The following is a 15,863-nucleotide window of genomic DNA, read 5'->3' as shown; positions in this document are numbered from 1 at the left end:
AAGCAGCAAATTACAAGGTATGGATATGAGTTGTTGAAGGCAGACATAGATATCAACAAGAGCTGAAAGCATGAGAGGAGACAAGAAAAACAAAAAGCAGATATAAGAACTTGGAAAACACTACAGCCTAGTGTAGGGCCAACAAGGGCTACATTCTCTGCAAAAAAGTAATGATCAAAGCACTCTCCATGTTGATGATCCTGAGACACTAGAAAAAGCTAAATTGTGTACCACAATGCTATTTCAAGAAGGCAGTGAGATTGGAGGTTGGTAACGTGCATACTTCCATTAAATGGACAAATGATAAACATTAAAGAAATTAGCACTTTATTGTTTTGGGTGGGGAAGACTGGCCCTGAGCCAACATCTGTTGCCAATCTTCCTCTTTTTTCTTGAGGAAGATTGTCGCTGAGTTAACATCTGTGCCAGTCTTCCTCTATTTTTTGTACATGGGATGCTGCCATAGTGTGGCTTGATGAGTGGTGTGTAGGTCTGTGCCTGGGATCCAAACCCATGAACCCTGGACTGCTGAAGCGCAGCCCGAGAACTCAACCACTACACTACTGGGCCGGACCTCCAAAATTAGCACTCTAAAAAGGTAGTGGTCAGTGAGGTTGTACATTTACAATGGAGACTTCAACAGTGATGCCTATTTATGCAGACAGGGTGTGCAGAGCACTTTGCATAGTGTCTGTCCAGGTTAGCAGGCACTTAAACGTCAGCTCATTTCCCTTCCTCTGGTCTTTGCATCTCAGGACACCTTTCTATCTTTTGCCACAGCACATTTCAACATGAGAAATCTTCCGTTTGGACATTGCTGTAGTACAATGCAACCAACTTTTTGGTTCATCCTGTTATATATCTCCTGCTTCTCTTTAGTACTTATTATCTTCTCTTACTGGATTATTACAATAGCCTTTGAATTGCTTCCTTGCCTCTAAATTTATCTCATACTCAATCTATTTTCTACATTGCATCCCCCTTACCTCCCCTTAGATTTCTAAAGTATAAATTTGGTCATGTTATCTTCCTAATAAAAACTTTTCATGGCTTTCCAAGGCCCTCAGCCCTTAAAGTCATACAAAACTGTTCATGATTGGCCCCTGGTCCCCTCTCCATGCTCTCATCTTTCACCATACCTGTTTCACTCCTTATTCCAGCTGTAATGAACTTTGGTACAGTTCATGTTCTCTTGTCTTTGGGCCTTTGCACATGCTGTGTGGACTGCCTGAAATGCCCCCTCCCATTACTCTTTGCCCAACTCTTATTTGTTCTTTATGTCCCTGGATGACTCTCTCCAGCTTCCCAAGACTGGTTTAGGCTTGACTCTTGTGTGCCCTGACAACTAAATACTCTGCATTGTATTTGCAAGTCTATCTCTCTTTCTCCCATTAAAGTAAGGTTTTGTAAGGTCCTGAACTATGTCTTGCTTCCTGCTTATACCCGGTACCCTGTCCTGTGCCTGGCACATGGTATGTCCTCAATAAATACATTCTGGATGAATCTGGATTCTCTTCCCTGCAGAGCCAAGTATAATAATCTATATTTACCAGATAATCTGACTAGGAAAAGTACGGTAATTGAGACTAAACTCCAATGTTTAGCAGGATTTCTTTGTCCTCTGAGGTTCTCAAAGTCCATTAACTCTCAAGTAGTCATTTTTCCTGGTAGTAGACTTAAGAGTGGCAGGAAAATCTAGGAAACAGTACTTTCTTTGTAGGTTATAAATTTGTTAATTGCAAATAACAAATCAGGAAAACCAACTGTTGAGGTAACCAAATTCTGTAACACCTAAAAATGAAGAAACACTTATCAAAATGATACTCACAAGGAGAACAGGGTGAATGCCAAAGAATCTGCTGCTGCTGCTAATGACTACTAACATTAATAGCACTTCTACGTGCCATGTACTGTTATAATCACTGTATGTGCATTAATTCATTTAATACTCAAAACAATCACATGGTAGGCACTACATTATGCCCACTTTACACGTGAAGAAACTGAGACAGGGAGAAGTTAATTCCAAGCTACACAGCTAATGAATGAGTGGTAGACCTGGCACTGAAACCCAGGCAGCCTAACTCTAGAGCCTGTGCTCTGAACTGCTATGCTAAATTGAACATGCTGGTTTCTATATATAGAGGAGTCCCCCAAACGACAGAAATGTGCTTTAAATTTCTTTTCCAGTAGTTGACCTATCTTCATTGTGAGCAGAACACGGAAAACCCAAATAGCTATAATAAAGCAGATTATTTTCTTTCAGGATAGCTAGCTGGCATAAGTCAGCCACATTAAAATAATCTTCTGAATTAATGTGCTCAAGCATGAGAGTTACTATTTACAAAAAAAAAAAAAAAAAAAAAATTAAACCTAAGATTTCTAAGGCTACTAGAAATCCAGGCTCAGAAAACTTAAAACTCAAACAAGGCGCATGAAAGCACTCGTCATCCTGACACTATACTGAGAAACTTGATCGGGTGAGCAAACTGCTTTTCTATTTTGTCTATTTTAAGAACACTTACTTTTTCAAGGAAAAAAGTAAAATGAGAAACATTTTTAGATTTCTATATTTTAAATACTGCCTGTCCATTTGGATTACTTCTCAGTTTTTACCTCGTATATTGACAGAAGAAAAAGATCTGATGGTTGTTTGTAACCTCTAATTCTATATTCTTCTCTCCTGATCTCCACTGAAATAGGAACCTTCTTTATGGACCAAATAGTATATTTTTTGAAGCCACATTTGCGTAACTGTACATTTTATCTTTATCCCTTCTCAAGGCTATTGTCATATGTGGATAAGAACAAAAACAAAGTAATAAAAATGAAATGTACAATTCTACTAAGAACTCAGCAATTTTCATGAATTATATCTGTGTATTTAAAAGTAAAAGTCAAATTTGAACAAAAATTAACATAGGGACAAAAATGTTATATATACTCTTTCTAGATGTGTTATACAAATCACATTTGAAATAGTTTCTTTGTATTTTTATTCAATGTAATGTTCATCCTTGAAAAGCCTGAATAGGCATCTTTTTCCAAAACATTTCTTCTTATTTCTTTCTCCTCGTGATCTACTGTCAGAAGTACAATATTTGATATTTTGGTTTCTGTTTGAACCTAGCAAAACTTCACTGGAGTCTGTAGCACAACAGATCTAAAAGATTTCAAGGATAATGTTATATTTATTATTTGTGACACAGTTAATACAAAGTATAAGAATAATGTTAGGAAGCCGTTTTAGTGGGGAAGAAATTGAAGTTAAACACTCAGTGTTCTAGTTGACAGATACGTACTCAGATTTAGACCTGTGCAATTTAAAAATGGTCAAAGTATTAAGCCACTGATAATGGGGTAGGTTTTCTGTGTAGCAATGAATATCTCACCATTACAATGTTTTGATAAGATGTTGATGTTCAAAAAAGCATGTTTATGAATTCTAGGTACTACATCTCTATAGCTACTATATTTTAAGTAAAAATGATTCTTTTACTTTAGAAGTATCTAGTGTCCAAGTACTTAGTCTGCACAAAATATCAATTTCTCACGAAAATGGCAAAAATTAAGATGGAAAAATTGAAGTGGTTTTTGGGGGCATAGGGGGAAATGAGGGGAAGAAACAAATTATGTCTGTCTTCAGAGATTGTTTTGTTTCTCCAACACCACATTGTCTACCTTTTCTGAAAATAAAATGGTAGTAGGAAGCAAAAAGTGAACTTATACTACAAAATGATTTTTAAATAGCCTAGATATACGAGCTGTAAGAAATGGAAAGTGCTCTTTAATTAAAGGGGTGTTAGCACTGCTGCAACTTCTCTCAGAGTGAAAACCACAAATCCATCTCTTGGGAACTGTACGCAGAATCTCTCAGATCACGAGGGTAAAGGAGAGTTTGTCACTACAAATCATCAGTGTACCTTCCTACTGTTTACGGGAGGGCTTGGTGGTCAGGCATAAGCTGTTCACATGGAAAGGCTGGAGCAAGCGCCAGGAAGCCAGTCTGGGATTTTAGGGAAGGTGGAGTTTTCACAGAACACTGCAACACATGTGTGCAACAGATGTTCCTTTTAAGCTATATTTTATACTAAATTTGCACTTGGTGTCTCCAACAGAATGGGCTACATGAAATGTGAAACATTTATTTCTTGAACCAAATTATAAGAATTTATTCGTAGTGTTCAATTAACTTTCAGGTAGAAGTTTTTACAAACAAACTTGAGGTTATAATTTTACTTACTGCTCATTTATTGGTAGTGCAGCTTCAAGGGTGCTTACTAATACATGAATTAGTGTTTAATAAGACTCCCAAAGAGCAATGAAAACTTTGAGAGATATATCCCGTATTTATTTTGTACTTTTTCCAAGGTTGGGACTTCTCATTAAAATGATTAGTAATTATCTCATTCAATTCAATCTATATAGTACCACACACAATAAAGAGAGAAGGAAAAAGCCAGCAACTATATAATGTAGTACATTACGGAACTTAAACAACACTTACCCCATTACAATGGTGAGGTGCAAGTTGCAGATCTCTAGCACTTAAGCATTTAGAAATATTTTCACAATCAAAAAGAAATCAATTTCAACCAATAAAATTAATATTACTATACATTAAATCAAACCTTACCAGTTGCAGTGACTGGTACATTAAGTTTGCTTAAGTGGTCTTTTTGGGCTTTTGCTAGCATGCATATTCTATGAAATTCTTCTTTCAGATCACAAAAAGTCTTCTCTATATAACCCCTAAAAATAAACCAATATTTTAAAATATAAGGCTATATCTTCAAATATTTTTTATCATAATTAAACTTACATAGCACCTTTTTATGTACCACAAAATAATTATTGAAAGGTTAAAGTTAAAAAAATTTTTTTTAATTCCTAGAAAATGTCCCCCAAACTACTCTAATATTTAGAGAGCCAAGCACAAAGTAAGCAATAAATTAAAAGTTCTAATACATAAATGTAGTGCAGAATAAGCCTATCTACTTATTCATATATCACAATTATGCTGGCTGTCTCATTCTCATATTAGAAATTTCAATGTATTGATTCTTGTTCTCTGTAAACATCTTAAATAGAAAATTAAATATTCATTACTTTGATAAGGTCACATTAAGACCCATGCATATAAAACAATGTGGCATTAATACTTGGTCAACTGAAATACCAGAGCTGCAGAAAGTTCAGTTTTTAGATCCATCTCTGCTATTAACTGTATGACTTATTTAGGTCATTTTCACATGGAAGAGCCTTGAGTTGGTCACCTCCAGTTCTAAAAGGCTACTTTTTGTTACAATTGCTAAAATTTTAAAATACATAAATAAAAATATATTTCAATATTTATGATTTTTAGAGTTGGTAAAAAAGGATATAGAACTACCTTTCATGGAATAAAGGAATGCCAAGACTCCTTGGTGAAGTTTCTTTTCTAGGAGAAGAAACCTCTTGTCTTCTTACCTTAAAGACACAAAATAATTACCACTTTAAATTGCTTCTAAATGAGAACGGGTTAACAGAAAACACAATGGAAAATTTATCTTCCTCAGTGAAATCCTAAGTTTAGGTACCTTACAGATATATATATAATGTCTAATAGATTTTTTTCTTTAAATGAGAACCATCAGGGAAAAAGGAAAATGAAGGTGTAGAAAAACAGGATGAAGACATGAAGTATTTCTGGTAACTTTTTCAATTACTATTTCCAGTACTGATAATTCAAGGAATTTATTCAAATTCAACTATTGATCAAAATTGCTACTCTGATTACCAAGCACCTTATTTGACTAGAAACTTTAGGAAAAAAAAAAGAATCTGTGTTTGTGTGTGTGTGTGTGTGTGTGTTCACTTCTTTCCCATTGTTCGCCTATACATTTAAATCACTGTCTTTGTATTCTGTTATAGATTCTTTGCTGAGGAATGCAGCTGTATCAGAGGAAGAAAGAAAACCAAACTACAGACAGCTCCTTAGCATTTAACAGGCATTTTAAAGATACTGCAATTATGCACGAAGCTACTTTACCACAAGTTCTTGCCTTTCACTCCCACCGTGTGGCTTACACTGGTATTACATTTATTCTGACAAAAGTCAACATTAAAGAACATGTTGTAATAACCTACTGTATGGTTTAGGCTTTTGAAAAAATCTTCAATCATATATAGAAAAATTTTGTGTACCTTCTAAAGCTATAAATTGAAAAATTCAAAGATCTGAAGTCCTATTATTACACAATCATAAATTATAATTTGGCCAAAACTGTATAGGTCTTATTTTAGTTCAAATTCAAACCTGTGGATATTTATATTTAGCGACTTTTTAGATTTTATTTAATTAAGGTAATTGTAGCTATTTTTAAAATAGATGCTTTTATTACATTGTGTATCATCTGAGTACACTTTCCTTTAATCTTGCTTTTCAAAAAGTTCTTTCAATTTCTTAGGAGTCCTACTTGTTCTTTAAGAAGAAGACTTGATTCCAGTTTGTTTTCCTTAAAATTAATATCTTCTTCAATTTATTAGTTTTTGCTCAGTTACTGGTCTACTCTTCCAGCTTTTTCTAAATATGAATGTTTGGTTAACATTTCTAAAATAGAGTATTACTTTACAGTAATTAGTAAAACAAAATCTTGGCGACCTAAACAGTTTGTGATTTTATATATTATGCTGTCAGACTGAGGTATAATAAAGATCATTTGCTGCTGCATACTTTCTGTCTGACAAATATTTAGGCCATGTCTTCTTATGAATTACAACTGCTTTATTGAGCTTTATAAAGCCGTCACATCAGAAGACATTTTCACATTCACAGTTTGTTTTTAAAAGTGGTAGACAAGGTTTTTCTTTAGTATTATGTGCAATTAGAATACTCAATGAATTTTAGTGTGGACTAGGAAAAAAGGAAACATTTTAAAGCTAGCCAACCATTCAGGATACTACAAGTATGAAAGAAATTTTTAAAAGATTATATTATAGTAAATCTATATCAACAAAATGAGAGAAGAGGTATTAAGATAATAGGAACATCTGACAACGTAATATGTTAAACAAATCATAATAAGTGATTAAATGAAATGATTAATCTCTTCTTAAAATTTACTACTAGACATTCTCAATGCGAAAAAAATTATCTTACTAGGAGCTAGAAAGAATCAATAAGAAGTACTCCGTAATTTCAGCCTAAAAATGAAGTTAGATAACAAAGTGGTAAAGAAGACTATCCCATTTCCCAAGTACTGATTTTGACGATAAACTAGAAATGACTGTCCTGACGTTAAAGACGTCTAAAACATTAAGCAGGTGGGAAGACAGAAGGAGGTGAAGGAAAAGGTAGGAGAAGAATGATAAGCTTGTGTTTGGCTTGGCAAATAACTAGTATCAACTTACATCTGTGATGTTTCCATTTTATAACTGGTGTGGGAGAACTGATCTGGAAGAGATTCTCTGGGTGTACTGGCCAGGGGAAGGGAGGCCGCACTTACTGCAGTATCTATTTCTATGACCTCTCTAAACTAAGGGCTTCAGCTTATGTGGGGTTAGGAACACGCTCTGCTTACTATTATTTTTGTTATTATTATTGAAGAAAAGTATTACTGATTGTACTAAGCAATACCTGCACCTTCTATCATTCACATCAAATAAATATGTTCATATATTTTGAATGACAATTTTAGGTCCCAGCATCCCAAGAAAAAATTTCAAAAAGGGACCTTTTAACATGTTAGTTCAAAGAAAAAAGGCAAGCAGTTCTCTGACAGACATTTTGAAGCTGGGTTTACCTAGAACGGGTGTAGCATGTTAATCTATCTTCCATTGTACCAATCTGACACAACTTTCTGAAACTATTTTTTCAAAGGATTTAGGACTGGTATAGTCAATGACGCCAACACTTTCCCCAGAAACTCAGACTTTCTTTTCAGTGCTAAATTATCTTACTTAATGAAGACTACCCAGTTTGTTGAGCATCCCAGAAATTAAGTAAACATTAGAAGAGGTAACTTGTATTTTTCTTTCTATTCTCAAATGCTATCTGGGTGGACTGTGCAACGCAGCAAGTTGAATTTATTGCAACTTCAAATAAAAAAGCAAGGGAAATTTGAACATTATATTTTAGGAGATTTTAAACGTTAAATCATTCAACAAATGAATTTATCTTGAGGTTCTAAAACTTAAAATACTTAACATTATAAACTGTTCCAAGTACTAGTTTGGAAATGCCGAACTTGTGGAATGAATACAGAAATAAGAGTTTTACACATCGTACTTTTCATTTACACTTCCAGTATGGCGCTGGATAAATCATTCAACTAAATCATTAAGATAAATCCATTTCAAACAGTTGGAAGATGTTGTGAAATGATTCCTTAAATTTCCTCTTATGTGAATTGGGAGAATTTTGTTTTAGGGTAAATCAATTTAAGCTTCTCATAGATGGGTAGCATATAAAAAATACATGTTTGAGGGCTAGTTGAATAAGCAATGATATTTAAGAAGGAGAAAAACAAAAAGTAGTTAATAGTTCATTAGTCCAAATCCAGATTTATTCTTAATGCAAAGATAATGGAAAATGTTTTTGTGTTGGGAGTCCAGGATCTGTTAGACATCAACATCTCAAAGAAGGAAATGTACATTTTCCCTAATGTCTGGCTTTTTTTACATTTGGTACTAAAAGTGAAATTATTTCGTTCCTTTTATAAACCAACTGAAAAATACAGAAATGATTCACAATAGCTAAGATACGGATTCAACTTAAATGTAAATTGATGGATGAACGAACAAAGAAATACACAGGAATAGTGTATATACACACACACACACAATGGAATATTGAATACATACAGGAATATTTTAAGGCTGAATACATCAGCCTTAAAAAAGAAGGACATCTTAACATTTGAGACAACATGGATGAACCTGGAGGGCATTATGCTATATGAAATATGCTAGGCTCAAAAGGCAAATACTGCACGATGTTATGTGTGGAATCTAAAAAAGTCAGACTCATAGGAGCAGAGCATAGAATGGTGGTTTCCAGGGTTTGGGGGGTTGGGGGAAATGGCGGCAAAGTTTCAGTTATGCAGGAGGAATAAGTTTGAGAGACCTAATGTATGGCATGGTGACTATAGTTAATACTACCATATTGTATACTTGAAACTTGCTGAGAGTAAATCTTAAATGTTTTCACCACAATAAAAAAGAAAGGTAACTATGTGAAGTGATGGATATGTTAATTAAATTGATTGTGGTAATCATTTCATAATGCATACATATATCAAAACATCATGTTATGCACTGCAAATACATACAATTTTTGTCAATTATACCTAAAAAAAGCTGGTGGAGAAAAAAGAAATGCAATGAAAAATTTTAATTCAGAATCATGCTTTTTCTTAGAACTTCTAAGCAATTAAAGTTAGCAAAATTAAATTGAGTTATGGAACTTTTCAAGATATTAAACTCACTAATATAATGTATATTCTCTCATATGGAAGAAATCTAAACTTTAAAAGGCTAGGGCCAGCCCCAGAGGCTTAGTGGTTAAGTTCAGTGTGCTCTGCTTTGGTGGTACACCACTCATCAGTGGCCATGCTGTGGCAGCGGCCCACATACAGAATAGAGGAAGATTGGCAATAGACGTTAGCTCATGGCAAATCTTCCTCAGCAAAAAAAAAAAAAAAAAAAAAAGGGCTAATACTGAATAAAGGTAGTAAGTTTTCAATGAGACATATTTGAACTGTAGCAGTGACTATCACTTTACTCCAGGGTTCATATCAAAGATTCCCTCTAAACTTTAGTTGAGATCCTTGCATGCAAAACTCGAATATTTATTTTTAGGTAGCTCAGGTAACTGAGTGTAGCCAATATTTGACTTTGTTTCTGGATGAGGCTTAGAAGAATCATGCTTTTAAAACAGAAAAGAGAACTATGCTCTTAGAACAATGTAAACCACGGAATAAGCCAAGGTGAGATGGGATAGATTAGTAAAGGGAATATAAACTGTGGAACAGTTATAAATAATGCTTGATAATTTACTACAGAAAAAGGAAAAACGAGCAGTAGAAAAAGAATCTGAAAAAAAGGATTTACTTTTATCACTTAGACTTTTGAAACTAAGAATGAAATGTTAAAGGATAACCTGAGGTTGAATATTTCCTCACCAGTTTTAGATATACTGAGACAAAGATGTTAGAGTGAAGTCAAGCACTGAATATGGTTGAACCAGGGAGTAAGGGAGAAAAGAGCTGAGACAAGAAGAGATTAAGGTAGAAAAGAGAAACAGAAAAAAATTACTAAAAAGAGATTTGATAGGAGTAAATATAAAAGTATAGTAAAAGAAAAGTTTAAGGAGAAAAGATAAAAATAATATAAGGAAATTATATTTATAAGACTTTATGGCTATGTAAATCTATGGTTCTCTCACCCTCATTAATATTACTGAAAATCTAGCAAAGCAAGAGGAACACAAATTCTAGGAGCCTTGTCTGTTCTGCACGACACAGTATGCTAGGCAAAACCACTGCCAGTGCGGGAACAATTCCAGGGCAAAACGGGATCCATCCCAGAGTTTTGAAGGAAGTGGCAAGAAAATAAACAATATAAAAATAAAATGAAATACCCCAATTACTTCCAAGTTCTTTACAGGGTTTTGGTTTAATGTAAATCCCCCAAAATCTCTATCAATTCAATGTTACAATAAAACATTCTTTAAAAAAGAAGTTAAAATCTTTTACCAGTACTGCCACAATTACTGTAACATCAATTCTATGCAGTTAATTTGAAGCAGAGTGAGATAAACACTTTCCTAGTGTCTGTCTTTTGAGTCTTTCACTTTGTATTAGGTTCTTTTTGCATATATCTTTCTGAATTCATTTTCTTAATAGAAAGAAATACCTAACTGTGCGGATGGCTTTTTATGCAAAATAGAAAATGAATAACTTAAAACGAGCAATTTAAAAAAGTAAAGGCTTCCCATACTCCCTTCACCCCTTTTCCAAACACTAGGCTTAAAATGAACTGATTTGGGAAACTCCTTTTCATTAACCACAAATATTATGTTATACCATTACCATGGTGAGTAGAAAATATCTCGATGAAAATAGCTATTATTCAAGTAATTTTCATGTTACTATTTAAAATCTTGTGAATTAAGTACTTTAACTTGATTTTAAAGTTTACTGTAGTAAATAAGGCTTTGGAGAAGTCAGATAGTTTGCCTACAGTCCAGCAGGTGGAGTAGCTGCGACTGGAACCCAAGCCTCACCACCAGGCTCTTCACTTCTCAGGCACAGGGCTTGGCTGCTAGAGAAGCGACAGCTGTCTAGCACGGTGAGGTAGGTAAAGAACATTGCACCGAGGCAAACTGATTTTAAGATTCTAAAACCTGTCTGTCATACAACAAATATATTTGTCACTGAGGAACACTTATAAGCCAAGTTTTGATGTTTAAATATTGCCTTGGAAAAAAACCTTAGGTACGGTCTATTTTGTGCTCGAGAACGTCTAAGTAGAAATTTACATCCCCAAATAACCTAGACAGGTTTATGCCAAACCAGTTCACTTGTTGACAGAGGCAATTTGGCAATAGTTTTTTAATCAAAATTTCATACTTTTAAGTGTTTCCCAAACTTGCTATTAGAAGTTAACCATTTGGGGGCGGGCCCCGTGGCTCAGTGGTTAAGTTCATGTGCTCTGCTGCGGCGGCCCAGGGTTTCGCTGGTTCGGATCCTGGCTGTGGACATGGCACCGCTCATCAGGCCACGCTGAGGTGGCATCCCACGTGCCACAACTAGGAGGACCCACAACTAAAATATACAACTATGTACTGGGGGGATTTGGGGAGAAAAAAGCAGAAAGATAAACAAAAAAAGAGAAGATCGGCAACAGTTGTTAGCTGAGGTGCCAATCTTAAAAAAAAAAAAAAAAGAAGTTAACCATTTGACAAAGAATGACAATGCAGTATCTGTTAATTCTATCCTCTCAAAACCGTAACTCTCTTCCTTGCCTCCCTATCTCTTAATAGAAGACTGGGCATAGTCACAGTACCTGATTTAAAATCCTTGTCTTACAACTTTAGTGTCTGGATCATCTCAGGGTTGGGATCTGCTGTTCCCTTGAAACTGGGTAACATTTTCTTGACTCTCCATATGTTGAATAATTTTGGACTGTACCCTGAACGTTGTGAACATTATGTTGTGGAGACATTATGTTACATGGTGCCGAAGGGTGTTGATGTTCTTGCTTTTGCAGGCAATTAACGTGGTTAAGGCTCAGACTCTGAATTATGGCTCTTTTGAAGAGCAGCAGCTCAGATCTCAGTTTAGTCCTTGAAGACTCAGCTGCAAATGGGTTTCGGTTTGCCCTGCACACCCATGGGTTAGGGGATAGCCAGACACTTGAGCTGAGTTTAAACACAGAACTTAGGGTTCTCCTCTGACTCTCTTCTCTCTGGAGCTCCTTCCCTCACTCTCTTGGTTATTATTTCTCACTCTCTCAACGGTATTCTGGGCTCATTCTCCTTCCTGGTTCTTCCAGCCAGAATGATGGTGGGCTTTCTACTGGAATTTCAGCCACTGTAACTGTGGCCCCCCTCAGAACAAAATCAGAGAAAACAGAATTTACTCTGAGCCAATTACTTGCTCTACATTTTGAGTCCTCTCCAAAATATGCAAAGTTCAGTCTCCAAAGTCCTCAGGTAGTTGTTTTTTGGCATGTTGCCCAGTTATTACTGTTATTTGTAGAGGATTGGTTTGATCAGTACTCATTCCTTTAACCGAAGCTGAACTCCCAAGCTCGGGGTTTTTTTAATCCCTCCATTTTTCTGAGATTTCACCATGATTTTCCAGAGATGTCTTAATCACCAATCCAATGGCTTTTCCTAAAGCTCTTATTCTGCTTAACGCTTACTTGACAGTATTTCACACTATTGACCAGCTCCTCTTTCTTGAAACGTTTTTTGGCTACCAGTATAATATTTAGGTTTTCCTCTTAAGTTTTGGTATCTTCATTGGTCCCTCTTGTTCCTAGGCCATAAACATGGGTCATATTCTAAGGTTCAGACATGGGGACACTGTTCTTCTCTCATTATACATCTTTCTTACCATTCACTCTCATGGCAAATCTATTGAGTATTCATGCCCTAAAGTCTGTATCTTCAGGTCCACCCTCTCTCCATAGTCACTCTCAGTTCTCTTTCCATCCAATATATTTTCACTTGTTCTGTTGTCTATTTTAGACCACCAAGTTTTAAAACATGACATAATCACCTTTTCCTCAAATCTGATTCATGCTTCTAATCTTCATTTCCCTTTTTTAATGTATGGCCATTCTCCTTGGCATCAAAAAATCTTAGGGCAAGATAAAACCTTAAAGAAATTGAGATGAGGCTTTCCTGGAATAGTAAAATGCAAAACAAAAATAGGGGTCTGAAAAGGGCTGCCAACTTTTTATCTTGCCAAGAAAGAAGTCCGTAAAAAACAACTACCTACCAAGATCTATTATCTTCTTCATGTCAAAAAGGGATGGATATTTACCAAAAAGTAGGAAGGAGAGAGTTTCAGATTCAGCTTTATAAAATGGTTATCACTTCATCCTCAGGACACGAAGAGAAGCAAAAGCTAGGGGCAGGAATGGGGATTCTGAGGCTCAGCGGGGGGGGGAAGAGAAGGAGGAGAGAATGTTCAATCAGCAGGAGCAAGAAGGAAAACAAGATTTACTGATGCCATCTGGCCATCCAGCAGAAATACATTCCAGATGATACTTTCAGGGAATAGTGACAAGTCAGTGACCCCCTGTAGTATTATTTGGATGAAATGTAGAGGGTTACATCCTTACGGTTGAATAATAGTGAGGAGTGATTAGGGGCAGAAATAACAGTGGATAAACCCATCCAATATAGAATTACTTAGATGAAAACTGAGTTGGAATACAAAAATCAAACCACTACTTACAAACACAAGAGAGAGAAAACAAAAGATATCCATCTCAGAATTATTTTGTTTTCCAAAAGGGACTTTATCAGGGAAGAAAAAAAATCACAGGTTAATGACATAGAATGCCTGGGAATTACATTACAATAGTTTTATTAGGGTTCTAAGACATATATACACATAGGTGTTAGAGCAGAATACCACGGGTATGGAAAGATGTATAAATGGCAACAAGATCACCAAAAAACTTTCAGGGAAAAAGTCAGCTTTCATAACATGGCAAGACTGCCTATGCAAGCAACAGAGAAGTTCAGTGAGCACAGCATATTAGGTGCAAATGAAAAATTAAGTGAAGCTTTCCCTCCACTCCCCTGCCAAATTCTAGCAATATCTTAGAGGGGACTACAAATCCAACAAGAGGTTGTTAAAATACAATATTAGGAAAAGTGCTAGCTAAAGATTCTGTGGTTAAATGAAGCTAAGCGCTTTTCTTACTGTTGATTTCAGATCCTATGATACATTCTTGTGCCTTTAAAAATTACCACAGAGCACACAGTATGCAGCATTTCACAGGTCTAGGGTTCTGTGGAACACCTCAGGAAATGCATCAGGCACCATTCTATCTTTTAACAGATTAGAGTCAAAATTCAGAGTTTGCTTTAGTCTTGATATACTAGGTATAGGTAAGTAACCAGGAGTAATTTACAGGTATCATGATTTAAAGTATAATGATGTAAAAGAATTATTTATTCAATAAACGTGAAAAGGACCTATGAAGAAACAATATGACCTCCATGCATAAACAAGGGTTCCTGAGGCGATGCTAGAGTATTCTTAGAGCATGACATTTTTTCAGTAGGATGAAAAGTAAATAACCTAATTGACACAAAAGCAAAATTATTTTTCTAACAGGAAATTATAATCTGGTAAAACCAGTGGTTCTCAAACACAGTCTAGGATCCCTGGGGGTCCTGAGATCACTTCAAGGGGTCCGTGTTGGGAGGGGGAACCTGCATGGGACCTGAGAGTCCCTGCACTTTTCGCTGTGCATGCCAAGAAGACAAGCTCTGACTGTTTTTTACTTGGGACATTTCTCAGGGTTGTGTTTGTAGAGGGCAAACTTGAAAGATGAAGTAATGTCTCCCTCTTGGACAACAAGCAGGCTGCTTATTGCTTGCTATAAAATGGTGGGTGTCCCAAGCTCAATGTCTTTCTCCTTTAATGCAACCCAATGCACGTGCAGGTCCATCTGGGTCTACTGCATCATCCCCCAGGTGGGACGATGAAAACATAATGCTCTTGCTGCTTGCTGTGATATACATAATAAAGACTTTATTCTCTCTTCCAGGAGTCTTGTGTCTTCTTTCAGCATCTATGAAGCAGTAACTGGCTAACTTACTAGCTTGTAAGGAGGGAAAATCAAATCCCAGAGAAATACATGCAGTCAACTATTGTCACGATACTATCAGATGTTACTTGCCTTTTCTACTGTGTTGGCATTTATACTGATTACACAAAAGCAATGGTTAGTAAAATTGCTGGTGCCTGAGTATGACAACCAAGGCCGTGATACTAAACTGTAGCCACTGTATTCTTCAATGCCACACACTCAGTAGAACAAGAAGCTAGTTTTACCTAAGAATGTCCTTGACGAGGCAGTAAAAAGTATTAATTTTATTGAATTCTGATGCAAGTTAACATCTTTTTGATATTCTCTGTGATAAAAAGGGAAATATACACAAAGGATTTCTGTTTCATATTGAGGTACAAGGCTCATCTTGGGGAAAAACACGTGTGCAACTGTTTGAGTCGCAAGCTGAACTAGTCACTTTTTAATGAAATGCCATTTTCACTTGAAAGGATGACTGACATGCAAGCTAAGGTTATTCAGACATTTTCTCAAAAGCAAATGAAGTTAGTCTCTCACTTTAA

The 15,863-nt window shown here is 35.7% G+C and overlaps 1 protein-coding gene across 22 annotated transcripts in view; it reads right to left on the bottom strand.

Moving 5' to 3' along the window:
- TANK (TRAF family member associated NFKB activator) overlaps positions 1-15,863 on the bottom strand; it is an 86,575-nt gene that overhangs the window by 5,742 nt on the left and 64,970 nt on the right. For 14 of the 22 annotated variants that reach the window (XR_011428509.1, XR_011428508.1, XM_070241878.1 and 11 more), the window contains 2 exons: positions 5,393-5,469; positions 4,637-4,752 (listed from right to left, as the gene is read on the bottom strand). The exons of 2 other annotated variants lie outside the window; for them this stretch is intronic. Coding sequence is in view for 12 of the 20 variants with exons in the window: in XM_070241878.1 (XP_070097979.1) it covers positions 4,637-4,752; positions 5,393-5,469 (193 nt within the window). In the remaining 8 variants the exon portion in view is untranslated. Of the gene's footprint in view, positions 1-4,507; positions 4,753-5,392; positions 5,470-15,863 lie in introns of all 22 variants that reach the window. 6 more of the 22 variants (XR_011428503.1, XR_011428510.1, XR_011428502.1 and 3 more) reach the window with 2 other exon arrangements.

The sequence above is a fragment of the Equus caballus genome, chromosome 18 (assembly GCF_041296265.1).
Source record: "Equus caballus isolate H_3958 breed thoroughbred chromosome 18, TB-T2T, whole genome shotgun sequence".
In the NCBI taxonomy this organism is placed as follows: domain Eukaryota; kingdom Metazoa; phylum Chordata; class Mammalia; order Perissodactyla; family Equidae; genus Equus; species Equus caballus.
The sequence above is the reverse complement of the archived record's forward strand: the minus strand, read 5'-3'. Positions and strand labels throughout refer to the sequence as shown.